Source organism: Abramis brama (assembly GCF_963993115.1).
Source record: "Abramis brama genome assembly, chromosome: 4".
In the NCBI taxonomy this organism is placed as follows: Eukaryota; Metazoa; Chordata; class Actinopteri; order Cypriniformes; family Leuciscidae; genus Abramis; species Abramis brama.
The window spans coordinates 41,144,981-41,172,909 of NC_139966.1; the positions used below are offsets into that span (position 1 = coordinate 41,144,981).

Genomic DNA, 27,929 nt, shown 5'->3' on the forward strand with positions numbered 1-27,929 from the left:
GCGCGTATCCGCGTCTAGTTCGACGCTTGAACATTTTGAATCCAAAGCGAATAGGACGCGCGTATAAAGCGAGCGTTTGAAGCGAAATAGCACCAAACTATAACGTTTACACTGTGAACTGTAAATCTTTGTTCTGGAGCTGAAGCTTATCGACCTTCTCAACTATAAAATTATTATTATAACCCTCCAATGCATATTTAAGGCCCTTTTGGTGACATCGAGATGATATATAATCTTTCTGTCTCCAAAAAATCATCAATTGACTCCTGTGAAATGTCTCCTACTGTGACAGCTGCCATAGCGCCTGTTACCGAATGTTGACTGTTTCCGAGTGAGTTGAGGGGGCGTGGTTAGCCATTGGTCAATTAGCATACATGCGCAGGGAAAAATAAATGTAGAAATGTGGAAATACAGAAATAAATAAATGTAGAAATGTGGAAATACAGAAATAAATAAATGTAGAAATGTGGAAATACAGAAATAAATAAATGTAGGAATAAATAAATGTATAAATAAATACATATATAAATATATAAATAAATAAATATATAAATACATAAATATATAAATAAATGTATAAATACATAAATAAATACATATAAAAATGCATAAATAAATAAATAAATACATGTAAAAATACAGAAATAGCCATTTATAATACCAAAATGTATTTATTTTCACTATTATTTCTGCATTTATTTATTTATTTCTACTTTTATTTATTTATTTTTCGTTCTGTCATTTTTAGTCCTTCATAGTAAATAGCTTTGACCTGCCACCCATAATTGACCTTACGACAAATAAATGACTGACATCCCAAATACATAATATTTTTACCAGAATTATTATTACCGTTATAATTAGGGTACAAAGGTGTTGTTACAGAACATGTAAGTCGGATACTAGGCGTCCAGAGAGCCTAGTGAATGGAGTTTTGTTTGTTATTTTTCCCATACCAGCCAGTGATCTCCAACTTGCAAAATATGAATGATTATCCAAAAGCAAAACATCAGCAAAACAATAATTTATTTAAATAGTGCTCGTCTTTGACATTGACCATTGTTCATTTTACACTTCCATGATTTGTTTTCTCCATTAAATACAAGGCTACATACATACATGCGGCCAAAGTTAACTTTATTTTGATAAAAACACACACACACAAAAAAAGATTATTATTAACCCTATTTGCATCTGCAGATAGTGTAGGTTACACATTTTTCCTTTCTGTTAACGTTAGTTTTTGTCAACTATATAACTTCTTGACATTTGTATAAGTTTCCACTTGTAATTTCATTATTTTCTTGTCTTCTACTATTATATTGTTTCAACATAACCTGATTCAAAAGCTTGTGCTTTTAATTTTTTTGCATGATGATATGCTGCATTTGAAGTTACTGCGTTTAAGCTTTTTCTAAAACCATCAGGTACATCAGCGAGCGAGTGAGCCGACTTGCAAATGTGGCGATGTCATTTTGTTTGACGTTCAAAGGAGTGGTCCGCCCTTGAAAAGCAGTGGGCATGTTTAAAGCTACAATATGTATTTTTTTTCCGCTGCTAGGGGTCGCTAACCTCTTACAATAACAAAGGCATATGTTGATGATGCATAAGCGGAATTATGGAACTTGCCGTCATGCTGATGGATCTAATAATGTTTATGGATGAGTGAATACATTGATGTTTTTAACATGACTGTGGTATGAAGCAGGTCGCGATTGCTAATGAGAGACAGATATCAGTGCCAAACGCGAGTCCCGCGGATATAATGGAATAAGGACATTTCATTCTACCGAACTACATGCAAGTGCTGAATTAATACTCACACAGGCCAGTTTATTTGACGAATTAAACTTGTGAGGTAACGCAGCACTGTTACACTTGGTCTACACTATCACACTAAACTGCATTTGAGTGTGTTGAAAGTTATGTTATTCTGTGTTCATAGAATGTTATTCTTCATCATGTTGAGCTATATAACATTGATTAGTTTTATGTACATTTGCTCACCTGTCTAATAAAGTACATGCATGAGAGGTGTCTCTATCAAGTTGAAGTTAGTCGCGGACGTGGAGCTTTCGGCATCTCGAAAACACCACGCTGATATTGATCCTCGTTTTAGTTCTCCTTTTGTCCCAAAGTCTGCTTGCCATGGTCCATAATGTTTGACCGAAACAACAACAGCGTGAGCGTGCCGCTAGACGTAACGCAGTTGTCCACGTCTGTCGCCATGGTTACTATGGCAGTACGAGCGGAAACCAGGGATAACGCGGATATTACGTCATTGACAGGCGACAAGTTAACATGGACGAGCCATTTATTAAAATTGGAATTTCTCTTAAATTAAAAATCTTTGGGAACTTTTGGGATATTGTAAGTACACAACTGCAGGAAATATATCACACTGTGCAAGTGATTTTAGGATATTTGATTACAAAAATCTTACATATTGTAGCTTTAAGTAATCACTCCCATAGGGTCAGTTGTGTTGTTGTAGTGAATGTCAGTACTCTGAGCCCCTGTGCCTACAGACGAAGCACAATTGCTTGTGTGGTATTGCATAATTACAGCAGCATCCAGAAAATCCCTTATTTTATGAGAAATGACAAAGGTAACATTATGTCCCTGTTTTTATTTTATTTTTATAGGCACCATAGCTAGAGCAGATGGCAGATTTACGCATCCCTTCAGAGATGCGAGGATAGTGCTTCTCAAAAATGTGCTGCTTTTTTCCTGCTGCATTTATCAGTTGCTTGGAATGGCTTTTGTGGAATTCCACGTCATATTTCTCTTCTCTCTGACCTCCCACTAGACATGGTCACAATCTACAAGCTTTCTACAACATTAGTACGATGCCTTACAGCTGTCATGTTCACCCATTACAGTGTTGGATGCACATGATGTGTCTCTGAATATTCTCTGTACAGTCTGTTCAAGGCCGCTGGTTATTTAGGGATGCAGTAAATTAAAAGATTGTAGCTTTATGAGTATAATTCCTTGATATTTTTATGCTGGGACAAGCATTTCCCTTCTGGTGCTGTGTGTGTGTGCATGTGTGTTACTTTGCCTCTTCTCTCTCTAATCAAGTCCTGATCAACTCAAGGCCTCCATCTGCTTCTGCTTAAGGCACGCTTTACCTTTTTTCTCTTTTGCCATACAAGGAAAACATACTCCGATACCGGAGAACCGCTAGAACTCGCAGAACCGTACGGTACATTCCACAGGATCATCTCGCACCAGTGTGGCGCCAGGGTCTCTAATGCATTGCTGGAAAATTCAACTGTGCTGTATGATATTTTGAAGTTGGGCCTCAAAACCTAGCGTGTTCCCTACCTATCAATGGCCAAAAAGGTTCAGAATGATTCAGATTTGTCTCAAGAACCTAGTGAGCTATCTACCTAGACAGCATTTTTAGTGTGATGTTCAAAACACTATCTAGGTATCACAGCCACATTTACCAATGCCTGCAATGCTGCCTATGCATCAATGCTACACTCAAATATTCAAACATGCCAATTATGCCAAACAATTTTGTATGTGCATAATCTCTAAATGACCAAAAATGCTAAGTTTCATAGGCACAATCATGTAAAATTTTGGCCAACATGGGCACATTTGGATGCTGGATTGAAACGTTTGACCTGCCTGTAATTGTAAGAGAGTATCATAGGTGCATTTGAACAATCAAATCAAATGGTGAAAGTGTGGGAAACTCACTAGGGTTTGAGACAACGTCCTTGCTTGACAATATAAAGGATATTAGAACATATGAAAATACCTTTAAATATACAACTCATTAGGGTTTAATACAGCTCTTGCGTGACAATATGGGGTTAATTCTGAGTTTTAAAGTGTTAGTGCTGATTTACATTTTTAATTAGCACTTCTAGTGTGAAGACATTGGATGTGCTGGGAGGGATTTCCCATGCGTCACTCAGTGACCCCCAACATTAAGAGAGCTGAGATCGTGGCAGTGTAATTTTCACCTGACAAAAGCGCCTGCTAAAAAGGTTATGGAGAAAAGCAGAATTTACATAGTGTGATTGAATGCAGTTTCCTTTAAATTGCTGCCCAACAGCTGAAATTCTCACCCTTTGGTTTTTTGCATGGCAAGCTCGAGGCTTTCAGCATTCGTATTTAATCTTACGAAGCCTATATGGGTAAATATGAATAGTGTATGGACGACAGGCATTGCTGCTTTTCTCTGGCAGGATTTAAATGTTTATCGCATAAAGCAGGAAAGATTTAGGGCACATAAGCACAGCTCCAGAATGCCAGAGCAGGTCTGTGCTGGACTTTTTTACACTGGACTTCTGAGATCTTACCTTTTTAAATTGGGTGTCAAAATCACAAAGCCCGTCAGATCGCAAACAGCTATGAATTCCTTTTTAAGCAATATGCAATTTAGCAGAAGAGAAACTGGGCTGAATACAATGAATATATTTGCTTTTTCCATCTCGGTTTCCCACACACTCTCTGTCTTCATGCTTATACACTTTCTGTTCTGTTTCTTTGGGCTCTGATGACCAAAATGTCTATATTTTTTAAGGTTAAGGGTTCCAGCAATGCAAACAGTAGTTACATTAAATAATTTAGCACTTTCTCTCAATCTCTTTTTCACCAAATCACCATTATGCTCTTTAAAGTCATAAGGACGCATATAAGGCAAGTGTTCACAAGCAATTTTACTTCTATAATATGTATTTCTGAGTGAAAATATAATAACAATGTAGGATGGAACTTGATTTTGATGATAAGCTCATGAAAAGTGGTGTTTATATATCAGGTGATTGGAAGTATGGGGCCTGAAAAATGAGTGCAGAAATAAGTTCAAAAGTGCAGGTTTTGCTTGAATATTTAATTTCTCAACAAAGACAGGCCACCAACCACCTGCATTAAAAGCAAGAACGTTCAAAAAGGCTTTTGATTCTAAAGTGTTTTTTTTTTTTTTTTTTTCGTTAAAAATGAATATTTCCCCCTATTTTTGCTTTGTGGGTTTACAGAGATAGTAATATTGTGGTGGTATGGATTTAGATTGTTGACATATTGCTTCAGCCAAACAAAATTTCGAGAGGCTGTGAGGTGATAAGAGGAATGATAAGTAAAATGTAAACATTGTGCATAAAAAAATTATCATGCATTTAAACACGGATAATAAAAATAATAATGAATGAGATATTTGAGAAAGAATGATATTGGGTTGATACTGTGAACACTATTGAGAATTATTATTTTTATATTGTAAAACTACAAATTGTGCTGGACGTTAAAAATAACTGATAAACATTATAATAAACAGAATTATGTGTTCCTGGAACATACTGGTCTGTAAGTGTTAGGTATGAGGTAGACAGCAGCATTTAGTGAGAGTTTGAGAATCATAACCTGTAGGCCGTCACAGTGATGGAACTTGTTTTGATGCGCTTCTTTGGAGAAAACACAACTGAAACATTCAGCGCTGACACTGAGTGAGTTGGTGCCTGGATTTATTGTTTTTGGATTATTTTTTTTCTGGTTTGTACCTCAGAAAGGGGCGTATGAATAGAGTTATACCGTGCAAAGGCCAAAAGAAGCTATTGGGAGGCTTTTGTGTGTGGGTTTGTGTTTTGTGTGTGTATCTGTATTTAGGTCTATCTGTCTCTTTTCAGTTTTTCTCATTCTTTTGCCTCTTTTTCTTTTTCAGGACACTCCGAGATCCAGAAGTCATAAGAGGTGAGTCTGACTGCATCCAATATCTGTCAGCGGGTGAAATGCGTTGTTTCAGCACTGCGTTGCACAGAGGCAGATCGAAGGGATTAAACCGTTTTAGCCGTTGACCGCAGCTCTGTACCATTCACTCATCTGGTGGCTTCTGTCAGATGTACAAAAATTCTCCTGGCTTAAAAATTTGCCTTAGCGAAACTGCTGAAGAAAATGTGTCTTGTCAGAAGAAAGGGATTTAAAGCCTGTGACAGCATGGCTTAACTGGACTCATTTTCAGAGCCATTGTGAGACTGCCAGGAGCTTTCGTTCTCTCAGTCGGCAGCAACGTCAGGACTGAATTTGTTTCCACTTGAATTATACAAGTGGACTGTTTGTATCAAGCTGATCAGACAAATTTGAGAGAAAAGTTCCAGGAAGTTAAAACTTGTAGACCCTAAGTTTTTCCCTACGATTCACCCCAAACCAAACACTGTTCAAGTTTGACAAAGAAATACCCACTTGTGTCACCTCTCACGTAAACACTTCCTACCCCAACAATGTCTATTTTTCTTAAATATTTCCAAGTGTCACATTCAATTTATGATACAGTTTACAGCAATTGAGGTTAAATTCACAAACAAATTGTTCTTTAAACCAATTCCTTTAAAATAATGTTTTGAATTCTCACATAAAAAGGTTAGAAATTCACTCAACTGTAAGGGAAAAGTTTAGAAGTAATTCCATGAAATGGGATTTAATTTGCCATAATTGCATCCTCACTGTATCATCTAAAAAGCAGAATATCATAGAGACTTGGGTGGGATCTCATAACTTGGACTGGTAGCAATGGCGTGTTAGCAATAGCAACCAGCATGTTAATGACCGGTCAGAACACCTCAGCAACCTTCACAGAAAATATATGTTCAAATCTTGTTTAAATGTTGACTTCTGAAGACTTTTGAGTGAAAAAGCCATCCAATTTAGGATGCCAGCAATTTTTAAAAATAGGGGGGAAAAAATCCTTCCTGGCACAGGCAGTAAAATTGTTAAATGAAAGGTAGTGTTGGTGTTTACTGATGATAATTAGGGCCCAAGCCCTGAAAGGGCGAAGGCCCTATTGTTTTCGGTAGGATTATTATTATTATTATTATTATTATTATTATTATTATTATTTTGTCAACCTTTCGGGCACTTTTGGGGCCCTTAACATGCTCGAAAACTCTTGAAATTTTGCACACACGTCAGAACCCGCGGCCATCAGGGCCGGACTGAAGCTGGTACCCGGGCGTGGCAGGGGGGCTCGACAGCGCCCCCTGGAACGGGATCCAAACACGTGTCCATAAATCAAACACGCTTGCATGTAATAATATGAAACTCGGTACACATATAGATCTCATTGGGCCGAACAACTTTCGTGCTCTAAGTTTTACGCCAGCCAAACAGGAAGTTGGCTATTTAGCGTTGTTTGGAAACGCATGCTGTGGAATTTAATGTACTCCTCCTAGGGAATTCATCGATTCGCCTCCAAACTCGGTGTGCATGAAGTCAAGACATTGAGGATGCTAAATTGCGGACGGATTTTTGATATCTCGAACGGTTTGGCCGTGGCGAGGAAACAAATTTATGGCGAAAAAATGAAACAGGAAGTGTGTTATAACTTCTGCATACATTAACTGATCTTGATGAAACTTCAGCAGTGTGTTCGTTGTAAGAGGCCGATCACATGGATGTGACTATTGTGAGTCAAAGTTATAGCGCCACCAACAGGCAGCAGGAAGTACATCACTTTCAAAATGCTTTGAAATCAGTGTCTTATTTTTACCCGATTTGCTTCAAACTTTATGCGTACAATGTAGACACACGGCAGATGTAAACCTGTGAAAGGATTATTGATATCTTAGATACTGTTGCCGTGGCAACGCATCAAACTTTAATATTATTTTTTGATGCTTTTGAGACTCTTAACATACTTGAAATTGCATGAAACTCAACAGACACATCACATTTATTAGCCCGTAGACATGTGCAAAGTTTCAGAAACGGGCGTGGTGGAATGGCTCAGTAGCGCCACCTTTAGTCAAAAATGGGGGCTTAGTTTTTCCTAGAATCACAAAACTTGGTATGTGTATTGTTCTCATCAAGACGGACAACTTTCTAATTTACATGAACCATCTCCGACCAACAGGAAGAGAGATATTTTGGTTTGAATGTGGATTTTCTGAAGAATTTTCTCTCCCTCTCTCTGTGTCTGTGTGTGTGTGAGGGGAGGGGGGGATTTGACTATTGCTTTTATATTGTTAATCAAGGTTTCAGGGGCTTTTGGGGTCCTTAACGTGCTCAAAAACTCTTGAAACTTTGCACACAGGTCAGAACCCACGGCCATCAGGGCCGGGCTGAAGCTGGTACCCGGGCGTGGCTGGGGGGCTCAACAGCGCCCCCTTGAACGGGGTTCTAAAACTTGATCCATATATCAAACACGCTTGCATGAATTAATATGAAACTCGGTACACATATAGATCTCATCGGGCCGAACAACTTTACCCCCGTCAAGTTTTACGCCAGCCCAACAGGAAGTCGGCTATTATGGGTTGTTTGGAAAACGCTTGCTGTGGAATGTGAAATACTCCTCCTAGAAAATTCACCGTGTCCCCTTCAAACTCGGTGTGCATGTAGTCAAGACTTTGAGGATGCTAAATTGCGGACGGATTTTTGATATCTCGAACGGTTTGGCTGTGGCGAGGAATCGAATTTATGGCGAGAAAAGAGAAACACGGAAGTGGAATAACTTCTGCATACATTAACTGATCTTGATGAAACTTCAGCAGTGTGTTCGTGGTAAGAGGCCGATCAGATGGATGTAGCTATTGTGAGTCAAAGTTATAGCGCCACCAACTGGCAGCAGGAAGTGTGTCACTTTCAACATGCTTTTGACAAAAGTGGGGGGGTTAGTTTTAACTACAGTAAAGAAAAAACAGTTTGTATATTGTTCTCATCAAGCCGGACAACTTTCTAATTTACATTCAATAGCTCTGGCCATCAGGAAGTCAGATATTTTGGTCTGAATGTGAATTTTTTTGCAAAATCAGCCTCTGAATTTTTAGCCACTCCTCTTAAACTATTTATTTTATTCGTACCAAACTTTTTCAACATGATGAAACTACATTAAATATGCTAAATTGTGAATGGATAATAAATATCTCAAATGGTTTTGTTATGGCGAGGGATTAAAGTAATGTCCAAAAAGGAAACACTAAAAATCTTCTAAAAATGTAATTATATACCATTTATTTCTATATAAAAGAATACAAATATCACAACTAAACCCATTTTATTCTGTTTTTGCAATTCAAGAAGAATGAAAAAGTTAAAACAGGCTATTTAGTGCTATTTGGTTCAACAAAAAAGCAAACATAGGGCTATACTGCCCTCTTGTGTCCAAAAGGACATCAAAATAGTATATAAAACTTTTTACCAGGTAGGCCAATATTGTATTTAAATATACATTTATTAGGTATGTGTCTGAGGATATTTTCCCACCGGTTAATCGACGTGTGACACGAGTGGGTGCTTTTAAATCGCTAATATAATAGTGAAAGAAAAATAATGATAATGTTGCACACACAAATCACACACGTGGGAAAGAATGATGCTTTTAAACAACACTAAACCGCCATTAGGTGTCGCCAGGCATCCATCTTAATAAGCGAGTCATTGATTCATTCGTTCAAACGATTCGTTCGAATGAGTCGATCATGATTAAGACAGATGTTTATGGATTGATCATTCAATCTTTGAGTCAACCGATTCGTTAAAAATGCTGAATCGTTCAGTTATGAGAAAACACGTGATGGTTCTGCCGTGATCTTTGTTTAACTATTTTCGCTGCTGAAACAGAACAAAAACAGTCAACATTGAATCTAAAATGTAAGTGACTTAATTGTAACTGTTTATTAACCTGTTGTATGAAATCTAGGGGTGGGAGAAAAAATGTATTCTTAGATGCATCGCGATGCGGACGTGGACGATTCTGAATCGATTCACAAATGTCAAAAAATCGATTCTCTAAAAAAATATTTTTCTAATAACGTAATATTGACGGAAGGCAAAAGGCGGAACTCTAAGCGGACGTGCGTGCAGTCTGTGGCGCGCACATAACAGAGAAGTTTCTTCTGCTCACCAAGGCTGCATTTATTTGATTAAAAATACAAACAAAAACAGTAATATTGTAAAATATTATTCCAATTTAAAACGGCTGCTTTCTATTTTAATATATTTTAAACTGTTATTTATTCCTGTGATCAAAGCTGAGTTTTCAGCATCATTACTCCAGTCGTCACTGTCACATGATCCTTCAGAAATTATTCTAATATGATGATTGATACTCAAGAAACATTCATTATTATTTTAAATGTCGAAAACAGTTGTGTACAGTCTTTGATGAATAGAAAGTTCAAAAGAACAGCATTTATCTGAAATCTAAAGCTTTTGTAACGTTAAACACTACCGCTCAAAAGTTTTGGGTTAGTAATAATTACAATTTTATTTTTGGGGGAAATAAATAAAATAAATCAGTACTTTTATTTATGAAGGATGAGTTAAACTGATCAACAGTTACAGTAAAGACATTTATAATGTTAAAAATATATATATTTGAAATATATGCTGTTCTTTTGAACTTAACATTCATCAAAGCATTTTGAAAAAAAAAATCTGTACACAACTGTTTTCAACATTGAAAATAATAATGAATATTTATTGAGCATCAATCATCATATTAGTATGATTTCTGAAGGATCATGTGACACTGAAGACTGGAGTAATGATGCTGAAAACTCAACTTTGATCACAGAAATGAATTACTATGTAAAATATTTAAAAATTGAAAACAGCTGTTTTAAATTGGAATAATATTTCACAATATTACTGTTTTTGTTTGTATTTTTAATCAATAAATGCAGCCTTGGTGAGCAGAAGAGACTTCTCCTAAAAACATTAAAAATCTTACTGACCCCAAACTTTTGAACAATAATATATATATATATATATATATATATATATATATATATATATATACATATATATGTATGTGTGTGTATGTATGTATGTGTATATATATATATATATATATATATATATATATATATATATATATATATATATATATATAGCTGCGAGCAGCGATGGAGGGCCCAAGCCGGCGGTACCGCCACCCCGGTGCCTTTAGGTAACTAAAGGCACCGGGGTTGCGGTGCCACCGGCTTGGGCCCGTAATCGCTGCTCGCAGCTATATTTTTTATTTTTATTTTTTTTTGTTTGTGTGTTTAGTATATATATATACTATTTATTTATTTTTGTTGATCTTTGTATGTACACATGTTGAAACACAAGCAACAAAATTTCCCCAAGGGGATAATAAAGTAATCAATTCAATTCAGTCAATTCCAATTAGTTGAGCTAGTTCATTTAAATGAACTAACTGATTTACTAAATGAATCAGACCTCCCAGTTTACAATCGCTTGGACTTGTACATTTTGCACACTGGTTCCAGGGTGATGCAGACAAAAGCCCATCTGAAGCTCAGTCTGGCCGTTTGATTAGTCGCCCATCTTTCTGCCCCGACACTCGCACTCGAACACTCAGGGCTCTGCCGCAGCCGGCACGACAGGTGGGCGGCAGAACAAGCAGCTGAGACCGCTACATACACACTCACAGTGAATCAGAATAAGAGGAGAAGGCTAACCATCACATTAAATTACAGTCCCACTGCCATATTTAATGTTTCAGAGACAAGGCAAATACGTCTTACTATGGTTAGTTCAGTACTAACCAAAAGTTTATTCTTGAGGAATGGACACAGTTCTATAGAAATGTTTTCAGAATGAATTAAAACTGCTGCCAGCTAGTATGGCCAACATATTTAGTGTTGACTTCTATACCCCTCTCTCTCTCTCTTTCACTCACTCACTCACTCACTCACACACACACACACGCACGCACACACACACCTACCCCTGCTGGTTTTCCAGGAGCAGATCATTACCTCTGCCTCCTCCCGTTTCCTCTCCACAGGGGACTAATGCAACAGAGTGGCTGTTACATTCCCAGGACATGAACATTCAGATTGGACATCTGCTCTGTTCTCCGAGTCTATCAGATTCAGACTACCCTACACTGATAGAGGCACGGCAAAATACATCACACACCTTATCTGGACGCATTACTGGACCTTTTCGTTTAGGGTTTCCTTTATTATTATTATTATTATTATTATTGTTCTACTTTTTTTGTTGTCTTCAGTGTTGAATAACAGCTGCGTCATCTTTGTAAGATGTCAGGACCAATTGCAGTTTTGAAAGTACAGTTTTACATTCAGAAGAAAATAACTTGTCGCCACTATGCTAGCTTGTGGCCAGGACATTACTTTGTGGTTGCTGGGGTGTTCTAGGTGGTTGTAAGGTGGTTTCTTTGTCATGAAGAAGAAATAAAATGAAAAGAGCCTACCTGAAAACGTCTCTAGACATGGCGCAGGTCCATTATTATCATGTGTTAGCAGAGTTTGATCACTTTAAAGTAATGCAAAATACACACAAAAATTGCTGGAGGAATTACTCTTAGGGGTTTGTTCAAATCTGTAATCCCAAGAATGAGCAATAATATTAATAATAGTGATGATGCTTGTATTAACTAAATAGTTTTGGTTCATAAGCATCGGCTTCATTCTGTACGTTTGACCTGAATATCCTCATTATACAGTATGAAGCACTTGACCGTACCTCCTCATTAGCTGGAGGATTGGAACGACCGTCCGTCAAAAGAAAATAACTGTGGCGAATATTTGATCCGGCAAATGATCTTTCAGTGCCTGAACGACGATGGCCCAACCAGACCTCAGTGAATGTTAATATTACGGGGGCCAGAGCCCCCATCAGCATGTCTGCGAGTTTGAGGTTGAAGTGAGGCTTTAGAAGACGGAGGTGAGGCGATTGAAGCTAGTTCCAATCAGAGCGGGATATTTCTGTAGGGCCAGTGTTGCGTTTGTCACTTTCACAGCTGATTTCACAGCAATTTCAAAGACATTTTTGAGTTCTTTTTTCTTGTAGCTGTGAAATGTAAGTGTTTGAAATGTAAAATGACAGGTTCTCTTAAGCAGGGCTCTGTCCTTTATTAACTTGGGATTGGCCGCATATCTGAACGCTTGCTTCAAAACAACTGCATTCGCAACTCATCTAGCTCCTGTTTTGTCTTTCCAAACGATGTTGGACGGACACGGTTTTATTCATGTAGATTTGATTGGATCAGGATGGGGTTAATGTGTTACGTTAATTACCCATAATGCGCTTCTCTTGACTATTTTATTCCACACGTAATTACGACTTAAGGACTAGAGAAACTAATTATGGACTTGTACCACAAATTAACTATTTTTTTCCACAATAATTGATAAATATCACAATATACTGCAAAGCTGCACCAAAACAATGTGAATTGTAAAAAACGCAATTTGGGATTACAAATTTAAAAATTGTTTCAAGATAACAACAGTTTCCTACACTTGCCAGTTTCTTTTCCTCCCGCTTTTGTGGAATGTACAGGCAGCCCTCATTCAGAACACTCTGAAACAAAAAGATGGCCCAATAATTTGATTCCCGGTGAGGTTATCAGCCGAAAGAGTAAAATATTACAAAGGAATTCTCTCTAAGGTTTCCACATATGTAATTATTTAAATGAACCTGGTTAAAATAAGTTCCACATGAAAATTCCCGGAGTGTCTGGCCTTGGTAAAGAGAGAGAGAGAGAGAGAGATGCTGAAGTGGAAACAAATGAAAAAATACAGATATTCTTTTTTGTGTCTCCCTTTTCTTTGACTAGCTGCACAGCAGTGTCCCAAGGCTCAGTCCTGTAAGAAGCAGGTCTGTTCTCCTCACTAATGAAAGAGCATTGCTCTAATGCCTTCTACTGTGCCATAAAAGGCTTTTCATACTCTGATAATTTACTGCTTCAGTTTTCTTATTTCCGCTCCTACGAAATAAATGACGCACTTTCCAAGCCATTATGGTAGAAAAAGTTTGAAGTGTCATTTTAAAAGAGAAATTTTTTTGAAGAAAAGATGTTTCAGCCAGGCATCTTTTGTAACCAGACCGTTGAATGAAAAGGTGCGCACCTGTTTTTTTATTTAAGCTTTTAAGAAGCGCCTCCATTAGAGGCGTACGGTACCATTGGCAGCGAGTCACGAACTGGGCACACTGTTCTAAAATGCTATTTCAGCGTCAAAAAGCACGACCCCTTTTAGTTTGTTTTGTACCGTACTTGGCACGTTCAAAAGAAAGATGCATTCGTTTAGATGTTGGAGCTAAAACAAGTACCATTTGCATTAGTGATGGTTTTGCATTGAAAATTGTGTTTTTGTGTGTCCAGCGACGAAGACAGACATCGCCATCGACACGGACGGGAAGGCAGCGGCGTCGCGCCCACAGCCCTGGAAAGAAGGATAGAGGAGCTAGAGAGGGTACGTTTGTGTACGTCCACCGTTAAGATGGAACGGCATGTCTCACCTACAGGTTTTCACAGTCTTGTTCTCAAAGACTTTGTATCCTTGAAGCAAAATGTTTGCCTTAAACTACACATGTAGTGTACATTTTTTTTTCAACATTTCAGTGGGTTTAAGAAGTCTTTCTGCTATCTTTGGGTCGATCCTAAATCACTGGCGCGTAAGTTCTCACGGCGCAGTCCTGACCTTTCTCTGGAAGACATCTCCGTCCGCACTGTTTTTATGAAACGCCACGTGACCGAACTCTGTGCAGCTCACTCTCAAATGTCACCATACTTTCAAACCTGGAACCCACTCGAACTCACGGTCACATACTGTTCAGAGTGATATTACATTTTCATTTCAGCATGGGGTCAATGTCCAAAGCCAGTGAGACTTGTTTTTTTTAGCACCTTATCTTGCAGTGGTTTCACATATATTTCTCAGCACGACAGCTCTGTAATAACCTTCAATTTAATTGGTTTCAGATTTTTCCTCGAGACCTTGAGATCAGCACATTAAGACAACACGATCGTGAGAGGAATGTCTGTAGTCACCCAGACATGCGTAGGCCCTACACGAGAGGTGCCGTTTTATTGTCACGCGTCAAACAGTCATAAATATGAATGTCTTTGAGAGGATGTAGGAACATATGTTCAGGTGCTCTTACATCTAGATCCGACGGAGGATGAGCGTTTGTTACGGGAAGGATTGATAGCGTGAAAACTCTATGAGACACGGGCAACAGAATTGCATTTTTTGTTTTGAATAAAAGTGCATATCCTATCTGTGCTCGATGTGACAAAATTGTAATGAATGAAATGCAATACGTCTATCTATACTGCACACAAAACCAACACTACATACTCATTTATGTTTAAAGGGGTCATGAATTGAGAAATCATACTTCATCTTCATGACAACTTCATGACAACATCATTTCCTCTTTAGCCCCGCCTACAGATTCACGCATGTCATGTAATAGTAGATACCAGAGATGCAAACACAGGATTACTCCAGCAACAAAATGCCTCTGAGGATTACAAGACATTGTGCAGTGGCAAATTGTGGAAAAACACAGTCTTTGCATTGACTTTGATTACAAAGTCTCAGATCGTGTCAATTCGTTTGTTTGCTTTATTTTACATGGAATTCTTTTCAACAAGACACCGTCTGGCGCAGGCTTTTCAGAGACCGAAAAGAAAAGACAATGCACCGCTGACAATATTTGGTCCGACAGCAATACCTACTGAGTATTTATATTTGTAGTGTTGCAGGGTTCATACGGAGGAAAGCACTAGAATGCTGCTTTTGTTATTGTTTTGATCTAAGCCATTCGCTGTCATCTTGAATAAAAGCTTCGGTGAGCTTCTGTCATTACAACACGTTTCCAACTTTCAACACGTTTTATATTACAACACTGCAATTGACAATGTAAGAAAATGATGACAATTCTACAAGTGTAATGGCAGGGATGTGGAAAATGATTATAATAAGCAAAACTGTTATCCAATCATAGCAGTTGGCATTTACGTCCCAAGTTCCCTGTCTTGAATGCGGCACGCTTATCAAAACTGAGTGTATTAAAGAGAGGGTCCAAAACAGGGTAAAAAATAGCCAATTACTTCTAAATGATGTTTTTGGATGTTAAAATCTTGATAAAATAATAAGTGGACCTCAGAGAACATTATAAAAAAAAATCAGTTTATGACCCCTTTAATAATAATAATAATAATAATAATAATAATAGTAACACTTTACCATAAGGTTTCATTTGGTAACATTACATTAGTTAACATGAACTAATAATGAACTGCACTTCTACACCATTTATTAATCTTAATGAATGTTAATTTCAACCTTTACTAATAGATTATTAAAATCAAAAGTTGTATTTGTTAACATTAATGCACTGTGAACCAACATGAACAGCTGGATTTTTATTAGCTAACGTTAACAAAGATTAAGAAATACTGTAACAAATGTATTGCTCATGGTTAGTTCATGTTAGTTAATACATTTACTATTGTAAACTATTATTTTATAATAATAATAATAATGTGAAGCATTACTTTTGAAAAATAAATCTAAATTAAAATATTGTCCATTTATAGGAAATAATTTGGAGATAATGACAATCACCCATATTTACATATCAGGTATTCAGCAACCAGTCACACATGATGTTAAAGGGTTAGTTCACCCAAAAATGAAAATTCTGTCAGTAATTACTCACCCTCATGTCGTTCCAACCCCGTAAGACCTTCGCTCATCTTCGGAACACAAATTAAGATATTTTTGATTAAATCTGAGTGCTGGATCACTCCTCCATAGGCTTCTAAGACGTTATAACTTGCTGGCCCAGAAAATGCATTAAAGACATTGTTAATATAGTCCAAGTGACTACAGTGGCTCAATCTTAAGTTTATAAAGCGACGAGAATACTTTTTGTGCGCAAAAATAAATAAAAAATAACGACTTTATTCCACTATTAATTTCCTTCTCTCTGGGCCCCGAGTTTTTTCACGTAGTGTAACTGTGCAGCGCATCTGTGTTGCACGTCATACGTAGGCTCACTATTGGCCGACGCTGGTCATGTGTGTGATGCGTGTGACGTGCAACACAGACGCGCTGCGCTAAAACACTACGTGAAAAAACTCGAGGCCCAGAGAGAAGGAAATGAATAGTGGAATAAAGTAGTTATTTTTTATTTATTTTTGCGCACAAAAAGTATTCTCGTCGCTTTATAAACTTAAGATTGAGCCACTGTAGTCACTTGGACTATATTAATGATGTCTTTAATACATTTTCTGGGCCAGCAAGTTATAATGTCTTAGAAGCCTATGGAGGAGTGATCCAGCTCTCAGATTTAATCAAAAAAGATCTTAATTTGTGTTCCGAAGATGAGCGAAAGTCTTACGGGGTTGGAACAACATGAGGGTGAATAATTACTGACAGAATTTTCATTTTTGGGTGAACTAACCCTTTAATTGTTAGTCAGATAAAATAATAAAAATTGGGATGATTTTAAAGAAAATGAGAAGTTTTGGATGCAAGACACCTTGATTTAAAGTAAAAATAAAAAATAAAAATAAAAACTGTCCAAAGAAGTCCAGGGCAGTCTGTCACCATGCCGTGTTGACACATTGTGAGATGCGCACAAGGCTTTGGATCTGACAGAATTGTGTGTTCACAGGAGCTGTCCTTGGAGAGACAGGAGAACGGTCGCCTGCTGAAAGCCCATCAAGACAAGGATGAGCTGATCATTAAGCTGAAGGAGGAGATCGACCTGCTAAACAGGGTGAGAAGCCTCATAACATGTGCACGTGGCCAGAGACGGCGCTATCTGTCCTAGTAATTTTCATTTTCTGTCCGATAACCACATAGGCATTTCATTTGTGTTTTGAGTAAATGACAATTTATAAGCTGATTGCACATGCTCCTAGAACATTTTGCTTGGGCTTAACCTAAAATAACGGTGCATAGTAGAGGTATGCGTGGAATCTATGTTTCGTTCCTGCTAAAAATAAGTTTTATTTGTTTCTGCTCCCGGCTGCAGCTTTTACATTTTGGCCCACCCCCTGCCAGCAAAATCCCTCAGGTAGAGATGTACGTGTATTTTTCAGTGCTTTTTCGATATGACTCTGTGTTGCTCAGGTGTCATAGGCAATTTCTTGCAATTCCCCCACACACACAATGCTTCAACTTGTTGCATTTGTTGCAGTAGGCAAAAGAAAGGTACTTTCCCTTGCCGTTGCATACAACCAAAATAAAATCCAAACTTTTTGTTGCACAATAGACGAATAACATTATGTATCTTCTAACATTTTATCCAGAGTTCCACGGGTCATTTCTTTGTCCCGCTTCCCGCACACACATCAGTATCATCATTCCCACACCTGCTCTCAGCTGCGAATTTTGAAATGAACGGCCTCAAATATGGCATGTCAGTTAGAAGTAGTACAGGACAACCTCATTGTCTTTGACTATGTATTGGCAGGTATACAAATTGCAATAAAGTGAAAGCTCACCATTTAACCTAGGTTTTTAAAGCAGCAAATAGTTTTGAAAAGGTCCAAACAGTGCATTACTCAAAGAGGTAATACACATTTTGATTTGTTTCTAAAACAGTGACGTAGGCCAGCACTCACTCGAGGCTGTGTTTGATGCTGAAGATTTGCACAAAACATCAAACACTATAACCTACCAAAGTAGCCAAGTTCATTTGGTTCCCTCAGTGCAATTGATGGCAAGTTAATATATTTATTGAATGTATCATCTAAAGTGGTAATGCTAAAAGAAAAAATCTTTGTTTTTTTTTATCCTAAAAATTGAAAGCACTGTTGTGCTGATGTGAGATTTAAAAAGTTGTCATGTGGCATAAATGTTTGTCACACAGAGTGTCCCATTAAGGAGTGGTAATTAAAAGCACCACAAGCACACAGCGTTGCACTTGTTTACTCTGCTTATGGACATCTGCTAACATGTCACGGTATACACTAAGGCACCTGGCAGCACTGGGACGTCTCCTCTGTTGATTTTGCAGGTATTTTGCATTGCGTCAAGCTTGTTTTCTGTCCCCAAACAGCCGCGTTTGCAAACTATTAGCAAACGACCACGTCGCCATCTCGCAGCAGTCAGCTCTATATCGTAAAGGTGCTTTGTGGTTTAGCGGAAGATTAGAACGATCATTTGCTTTAGGGCAGGGGTGCCCAACCCTGCTCCTGCCGATCGACTGTCCTGCAGAGTTTATCTCCAACCCTAATCAAACACACCTGAAGCAACCAATTAAGGTCTTCAGAATCACATGAAAATTAAAGGCAGGTGTGTTTGATTAGGGTTGGAGATGAACTGTGCAGGACAGTCGGCAGGAGCAGGGTTGGGCACCCCTGCTTTAGGGTAAGAAATGGTGTCAGTGTGTTTCACGCTGCAAGTGTTTAATGTGAAGCGGCCGCCACCGCATTGGGCCAGATTGGAAATTTGACGAACATTATGGAGTCACAGTGTCCTGCGGGGATAGATATGAGACTGAAACTGGACGGACTCTTTGAACATGCGTCGGGCGCAGGCTAAGCGAACACTTGCATTTACGAGCACACAGCGCCAATCAAGTAGCAAGACGTAGCGTTAGGAAGGTCCTTCTCGTGGCAAACGAGGTCAAGGTTTAGTAATGTAATTTCACAGACAGTTTAACACGACACTGTCATTAACGGTTTTTCCATCACAAACGCATTAAAGGTTGATGTGCAAGTTTATGAGAGGTCATCTTTATACTTGAAATGCGTGTGCAGTAGCTGTAATGATGATGCTACTTAATTGTAGAAGCTTGTAAGCAAAGGTGTGCCTTTTCCAGCGTCTGTATTAATGCAGAGCTGAAAGATTGTAATAATGTCTGAGTCATGGTTTTCCATTGTGCTTTCACAGTGCGGTGTCAGCGATTGGTCTCTTAATGTGCCCGATGGCATGAAACTGTGAAAGCATTGGCTTCTCTCCTTGAATAAGAATTGAATTGAATAAGAAAAGAATTGAATTGTGTGTGAAAAAAAATCAGTTGATTGTCATGTTGACAATCAGGTGACTTTGGGAATGTAGTTAAGGTGTGTTTGATGATGTGAGGTGACATTGTACGTGTTGTTTGAGGCAGTTTGTCTGATTTTATTTGTTGTTTCTGTGGGTTGTCTAAGATGTATATGGTAGTAGTCAGTGTCTTTACAGTGGTAATCCATATTTATATTGTGTTTTTGCTGTGTTGTGTGTGTGAATTAGGAAGAATTAAATGTTGAATGGCTTGTTTGGTGGTGACGTGTAAAGTAGCTGGTAAGGAGTTAGTTACTTAAAGTGTTGAAGATGCTTTTATCTAAATTCATTCAGGTGAAGTGTGATGTGTTATTGTGGCTCCATTTCTCCAAGCAAATGTAGCTGGTGGCTGTTTGTATAGTGTTTTAGTGTATGTATGGTTGTGATATTGTCATGGAGTGAGGAATGGATAAATAATTTAAGTAATGAATGCCATGTAGAGTAGTAATAAAGCAAGAATTGCTCATGTTTGTTGAGTAGTGTGATGTGTAGCTTTCTGCATATGGCAGAAGTGTCCAAACCTGGGGTTAGCACCAACCACAATCCAAGACACCTGGAGGGGATAATCCCAGTGTTAGTAGGCATACTATAGAAAGTTGTAGGCATGTGTGTGGTGGAGACAAGTTTGGCCATCCTGACTATGGTCACGTGGTTGTGTTCAGAAAGAGCACAAGGACTTCTTGTTGCTGGAAGCACGTTAGGAAGATTGTCCACAAGCTGTTATGGTAGTACTTTATTGCGTGTTTCCTGAAGCTTAGTCCTCAAATATTAGTGTCCCATACCTGCTGCAGAGTCTTGATGGGTGTAGCTTAAAGAAGTAGGCAAGAAGTGTGTATCCCTTCGGTCCCCCTCGGTTGCCCCTCTCGGTTGTGTCGCGCAGGTAGAGTCGCAGGTCTTGACACGAGCCGGTCTTCACACGATGGCTTCCGCTGCCGCTACAGGAATGCTGCACCTCAGATACTTCTTTGCTCCTTGTCCCGCACCTGCCTGACGCCTCGTCAACCAATAGCACACAGCTATGCGTTACAACCTACCTTCCTACACCAACGCTTCTCACCCCACACCTGACGCCACTCATCAGCTCGTTTCTATGCAGCCCTATCCGCTGCCCTGGGTGTGTCACTCCAGGACCCCAGGAACTGTTACTGTGCTGCTTTATTCATGAGAACTCTAATAAAGTGTCACTCACAATAAGAAGTGTTGCCTTGTTTTTGCCTCATTTCACTTCCTTATTTGAGGGGACTTTCTCTCTCACTCACACACAGGGCTCTGTTCTTATACTTGCTATAGAATCTTTTTCATAATACACATCAACAAACTGCCACACTCATTTTCATTGCATCACAGCTGTGCATTCAACATTATTATTACATATAATTGCAAATTTGACTTGCCTTATTCACTACACATGCATTACAAAAACAACAACAACAAAAAATTATATATATATTTATTTTCTCCTGGCTACTGATTCATTCTTATGACTTATTCCCCACTTTTCAACAATCCCAAATTCCACTCATCCAGCAGTCCACTTCAATATCCTTACCTCTCCATCATGGGCCAGCTCAGCATTAGAAAGCCGCTCTACTTTTAGTCCTACAGCAGGGAACAAACCCAGTAGGTGTTCTGACCCTTTTATGTCAGAGCTGTTGTCTTTGTCTTAGATTGCAGTCTGTTCTCTCGTTTGATTCCAACACAAACGGCTTCGACAGCGCCAACAAATACAGTCTGTTGTGTCGTTGCTAGACCGCTCAAAGGTTTGCCTGATGTGGCTGTCTTGTCCCTTTACTGTAAGGTACATATGCTAACAAGATTCATTGGAAATAAATATGAACAAATAAATGCATACGCACATAAATGCACTGTAAACAAAGCTTCCAGGAACAGATGTGAAAAGGTCACTCACACTTAGACTCCAATGAAAAAGACAAATTCCTCTTTACGCCACTCGACAACAAAAGACACCAAGAGAACTGTTCTCTCCTGACACTGCCAAACCTGTTCTCTCCTGATACTGATGGCCCTGTATACTGCCGTTGTACAACTTTCACAAGCCTGCCATTGATTTGGCTGATGAACTCCACTTTACAGCGCAACCTATGCTGCGTGTAATTGACTAGTCTACTCCATGTCTCTGCCAGAATAGCATTTACAACGACAGAGGAAACGCTTCAACCGCACTCTGTACGCAAACGTGTAATTATTGACTTTGTCCCAGAGTGTACAAGCCGTTACATATTTCCTTGTAAAAAAAACACTACATCTGATAGCTATTATAATAATCACTGTATTCTTGCAAATTTCCATAGTCGTGTACATATTTCTCCAGTTTAACACCTTTTCACCCTTTCTTTTTACTTCAGATCTCCAAAAAGTGTGGCGAAAGTCATTCCACTGACTGTCCGTCATCGTTACTGACCAAGGAAACTGTAAATTAAAGTTGTCGCTTTCTTGTCAGATCTTTTGACGAGGCCACAGCTTCTTTTATTGCAACTGCACGATTGTGCTGATGTCACATTTGTGATTATTAATCCTGCTAACATCGCTTTTATTGAAGCAGTTCAACTTACAGCTTTGCTATTAGTAGACTGCTGCCTAACACTGTTGAGAGACTGAGGTCATTCACACACATTTAATCTAGGGATGCACCGATACCGTTTTTTCAGAACCGATCCCATACCAAAAATTCAGAGTATCGACCGATACCGATCCGATACCAGCGCAGTTTCTTTTTAAATCAACTACAATTTCTATAACTCTGTGTGTTGAACTGCTAATCACTAGTTTGTGTGTTAAACACAATCTACTAAATACAGACAACTTCATTATAAAGAAAAACAACAAATCAAATCATCATAATCTATGACAAAAAAGCTACTGTAAACTAAGTTAGTGGATAATTCTGCAGTAAAAGTTACTCTTGAAAAATCACGAGTGCACAATAATTGGATAAAATCTGAACATTTACTGAAAAAAACATTATTTAGTGGGGAACAAAAGTGTAGCACTAAATCTGGTAAAACGTTACAAATAAAATGAAGACATCTTTTAAATGTATAGCGCTGCTGTTTAATGAGGCAGCAACATATGATAGATAGGACAGAACAAGAAAGGCTATTAATAATCTTTCATTGTGCACAAGTATTATAATATGAAAGGCTCACAGCGCTTCCAGTCCACATTGAAAAGTTCAAAGCACAAAGGAAAGACATAATGATGCGTAGTGTATTATACAGTATCTATCTATGCAATAGTTTATTGCGCCTTTTTTTTTTACAGTTTTAAATTTCAGTTACTGTGCGCGTGAACAACAATTATAGCACTTTCTACTCCAGTGTTTTGATCTAACAGACACCCGGTAGAAAGTAACATGATTAAGGTACAGCAATAAAGTCCAGCAAGATAAAGCTGTTTTATGACCTTTATCTTCATGTTCATCGCGTTGACTGTCGTAACCTAACGTGACGCGCTGTTGAATACTGAATGGAGAATGACTGACAGCCGCAGCGGAGGGAAGATTTTACATGGACTTGAATTTAATGACTTAAATATTCATTTCTACCTCACATTGTACTATAGAATGGCTTCAGAACACTTATAATATAGTGCAAGAAAACTATAGCACACTATCACAAATCACACTGATTCATTTTTCAATCCTATTATTTTGAGTAAATAAAACAACTGCTTTTTTGAGTGGCATAAACACACCATCATGCCGATATCTGTATGCCACTGCAATATACGCATCTTTCAGTATAAGGTAAATGATTAATTGATTATTCATTTTAATTTAAATTCATGGGAATTTGCCAATTGACACCCCCTACTTGTAATAGTGTACAAGGGGAAAATGCCATTGCCTACAAAGATTGTGAAGCGCAAATGACCTTTCCCTCACCGATTTACAGCAGTTGTTTTGTAAAAACACTTGCGTATTGAACCAGCAAACGCATCCTCCTAACACCTCCAACAAAGGCACTCGCGCATTTAATTCCATATTAAAGAGCATCTTTTAAACATTTAACAGTATCTCAATACTGATAACAATTTTAGAACATATTTCGGTTTTGTACGTTCTTAGACTACAAATACCATATTGTTTGTGACACCCTAACAACAACCAACTCTATTACAATCCATTTCTCCCTTGTGTTTCGTGAGAACGGCATTATTAGATGGCGTGTTACGCTTTGAAAAAATGGCCTGCTATCATAGCTTCCTTTCTTTTGTGATGGAAAATAAAGTAATCCTCTCTCTCTCTCTACGTTTCTAACCTTTTCAGGATCTGGATGATATTGAAGACGAGAACGAGCAGCTAAAACAGGAAAATAAGACCTTGCTCAAAGTGGTCGGCCAACTCACCAGGTAGAACCCGGTGACCCGAGGACGGCTGAAATGGAGTCTGCGTCTCTCGAGGCCTCCCTCTTCAACCGGAAGAACTTGCCCTCTATTTAATGTAAATGTGCGTGTACATAGGCTACTCTGACTGTCCTTTTGAGGCTTATGCAAGACAACGAAAAGAGGAAATGCGTTTGAATGTACGTGGTGTGGCACCAAATTCCTTTTCTATTACAATTGCCTTTGTCAAAAATTCTATTACCCCCCCCATGGAAATGAGTCCCAAAAAGTGCCTGTTAAGACAGTAGCCTGCATCTCAACTTGTGGCCTCGTTTTAAACTGGGTAACCGATCCTCCCTGGCGGTTGGCGGTACTTGGTGCAACTCCGTCACGTCTGCGACCTTCCCGTTTTTCTTTTCGGCGCTTCGGCCTTGAGTGTGACGTTATGAATAGGTCTCCGGCTTGAAGCTTGCAAATGCTGTAATGAATATATTATCTGTTATTGTCTGATCATTTTACACGCTGTTCAAATGTTTACATGTGGTTTAAACTCGTGGTATCAATAGCTGTAGCTTTTCATCATGTATGGTTAGCGTGACTCGTAGCCTAGGCTGCTGCTGCGTGTTTTCAATTAATCAGACCCGTTTGGAGACGTTAAGCGTGTTCGTGGGGCCTCTTGTAGCCCCGTAAAGGACGCGATATGACATTTATAAACTGCAATTGTTTGCTCACCATTTTGGGGTTCTTATCTATATTGAGCTAATCTACAGTGCTAATGACATGTATTGTGCAAAGTGATTTAAGGGGGTATCATTTGTTTTTGTTTTTACTATAGGGGTGGAAGATATCTGTTTCCCATTGCTTTACGTAATGCATGTACAGAAGATTGAATAAAAGTTTGCATAAAAATCTTTCATGCAATTTTTTATTTTTTATTAATCAATTTCTGCCTTATGCATTGATTGTATTTCTAACCATATTTATTTCTAACCAAATGGACGGCATTATAAAATCTATACCTCTTCTGACGTCATTTACTGGCCTTCATGTCGGGTGTGTTCACACTTGGCATGTTTGGTTTGATTCAAATAAACTGGTGCGATTGCTCTGTTTGTGCGGTTTGTTTTGAATAAGTGTGAACGCTGCCATCCAAACCCTGGTGTGCACCGAGCACGCAGACTGAGACCCTTTAAAAAGGTGAGTCCAAAAGGACTCTAGTGCTGTTCGACTGAAATACGAACGCAACATGGACCAAAGACATCGAAACAAACCAAAAACAGGACGAGTCACAAGAAGCCATCCTAAAAAGGACAGAATGCTCATGCATTTCTGGGTTTTCTAGTCATAGGATTTACGTTGACAATTTACCCATTACAATTCCTTTAGGTTTAGTCTTAACAAACTTGACAGTGTGAACTCCAAGCAAACCAGGACCGAACAATTTTGGTGACCACTGACTTGACTTGCATTGTATGGACAAAAACGTACAAAAGAAACAAACATTACTCAAAATATAAGAATTTTTTTTAGTCATAATTGGAACAACATGATTAAATAATGACCATTTTCATTTTTGGGTGAACTATCCTTTAAAATTGCATGAAATTTGAGAATCACCTCTGTCACAAGTTTTTGTTTTGTTTACTGTGTATGCAAAGTAGAATTGCTTTATCTTGATTTTTGGCTAAACTTTGATCCTGACATCATCTTGACACTTTTTACAACATTCACCCAGCGTCTCCCGCTGTGTGATTTCAGTCCTCTGTGAATAGAACAGGCCCAGATTGGCGCCGCGGGAAATCGTGAAGCATTCATAAAACCAATCAGAGGCTACCGAGCAGAAGGCTTTGCTATCTAGAGGATGCAGGGACTCCTGCATATTAATAAAGCGACGCCTCTGTGGTCATTAGAGCCCTCACCCCAAGAGGAACGTCTGCTATCGCGCTAATGCTTTAGTAATTGCTTCATCTCCCCCACTTTGCTGCTCCAGGACAGACGTGCGTCTGGATTAGCATTTTTATGGAGAAAGAGCCATGTGGATTCTTCTGGGAAGAGTGGAGACGCAAACACATTACTGAACTTTTAACATTCCTCCACCTTTACAACTATTTGTTGCTTAAGTACACAGACCGTGGTCATAAAAATGATGGAAGCTCACGCTAAATTCACTGCATCGTGAGTCCTACACCCTCGTTAAGAGCCATTCAAATTTGATGGAATTAAATTAAATTAATTTTAATTGATTCATTATTTATTTCAGGTATCACCAAATCGATTTTCTGTTTTAACACTCTGAACACTAGCTTTGTGAATCAAGAGTCGGACTGACACAGCAGACACCCTCATGGTCACATGACTGATAGAAGTTGCAAATAAACTTATGATCGTTCACACACTTGGATGACTTGTAAATATTTCAGTGTTTACTTTTGTGCTGAACAGCTGCGTTTATTGCATACTAGCAGCAGGTGATATTATAATTTTAATTGATGTATCTTACCGGGTGTTCAATAATACATAATACACTATTCCACCTACAATTGTGTCCATTAATGCAGATAAATTTAATGCATTCTTACTACTTTGAGTATTGATAAAGGATGGACCAAGACTTGTTTTACTAACTTCAATATTACATCAGTCATTCACGTTAGTTGATACAGTTAATGATACAGTTCCCACATGTGTGTATGGCAATAATTCACATCGGTTTGTTGATGGACATACAGTACACTTGTTAATGCAGGGCTGGGCAAAAAAAATAATCGATTTTTCGATTAATCGTTTTTTAAAATGTGGTCGATTCAAAATCGATTCTCAAATGCCAAGAATCGATTTTTTTCCATCTTTATTTATCTATTATTACCCAAGTATTAGTTTTCCTCCATTGTGCATAGTCTTGCAAACTCAATTTTATAGCTAATGCTGTGAGATTTTATGTTTATGTTAATCATATCGCAATCGCGATGTCAAGCCTATACGCAATTAGGCTATGTGACGCAAAATGCTGCGATTTTATATGAAATAAAAAAAAAATTGGGCTTTTAACGCAATTAATGCAGCATCTGTTAATTTTTTGTCATCCTTTGGCTGGTGTTACATGATTCCGCTCTTATTCATGCAAATGCTTTTAAACCATTCATGCGCGACAAGACAAAATAGATCTCGCTGCCTGTGAATGTCGGACTGTGACGCAGAAAAACTTGCAATGATATCGAGCGTGCGCACAAGACAGCCCAGAATAGAGTTATCTTTCGCGCTTGAACGAACAATAACACACACAATTATGCCAAAATGTCTTTTTGTTGAGTATTTTCATAACATAAGAGCAGTCTTATGATGAACGTGAAGAGTTATGATTCGTGAGAGAATGAGGCGCGTGTGAGATCCGCCTCTCTGTCAACAGCGGCTGGTCTTAAAGGGACAGTACACATTAGCCACTAATAATCTCTGTCGTTAAAGTTAATCAAAGAACAAAGGGAACAGAGAAAAACACTCACTACTCTTTGACTAAATAACTTTTGTAACTTTGATTAGTCTATATATAATTTATAATTAATGCAGCGGACCGGAAGCAGACTGTTTGATAACTTTATTCAATTTCTGTATATGGCCTAGCTGTTAGACAGGAAGGGCACAGATGAAAATTATATGCAATGTTTTTATATGGGTTTATGTGAGGATTGTTAACCTGTTTGATCAAGACATGCGACTGTTCTGACTTGTCCAATTTTCAGCATCAATTTTTCATCTTGCATCAAAATCCTGTCTATTCATTGTATGCATTTGAAATATAGAGTT

The 27,929-nt window shown here is 38.4% G+C and overlaps 1 protein-coding gene across 4 annotated transcripts in view; it reads left to right on the plus strand.

The window, feature by feature from the left end:
* Positions 1 to 25,240, plus strand: part of pawr (PRKC, apoptosis, WT1, regulator) — a 69,050-nt gene extending 43,810 nt beyond the window's left edge. The window contains exons 3-8 of one of the 4 annotated variants that reach the window (XM_084111495.1): positions 5,681 to 5,709; positions 14,096 to 14,186; positions 17,404 to 17,508; positions 17,767 to 17,816; positions 22,151 to 22,216; positions 24,073 to 25,240. In XM_084111495.1, the coding sequence (XP_083967621.1) occupies positions 5,681 to 5,709; positions 14,096 to 14,186; positions 17,404 to 17,508; positions 17,767 to 17,816; positions 22,151 to 22,205 (330 nt within the window). In that variant the 3' untranslated portion in view covers positions 22,206 to 22,216; positions 24,073 to 25,240. The remainder of the gene's footprint in view (positions 1 to 5,680; positions 5,710 to 14,095; positions 14,187 to 17,403; positions 17,509 to 17,766; positions 17,817 to 22,150; positions 22,217 to 24,072) is intronic. The other 3 variants (XM_084111494.1, XM_084111493.1, XM_084111496.1) reach the window with 3 other exon arrangements.
* Positions 25,241 to 27,929: the final 2,689 nt, after the last annotated feature.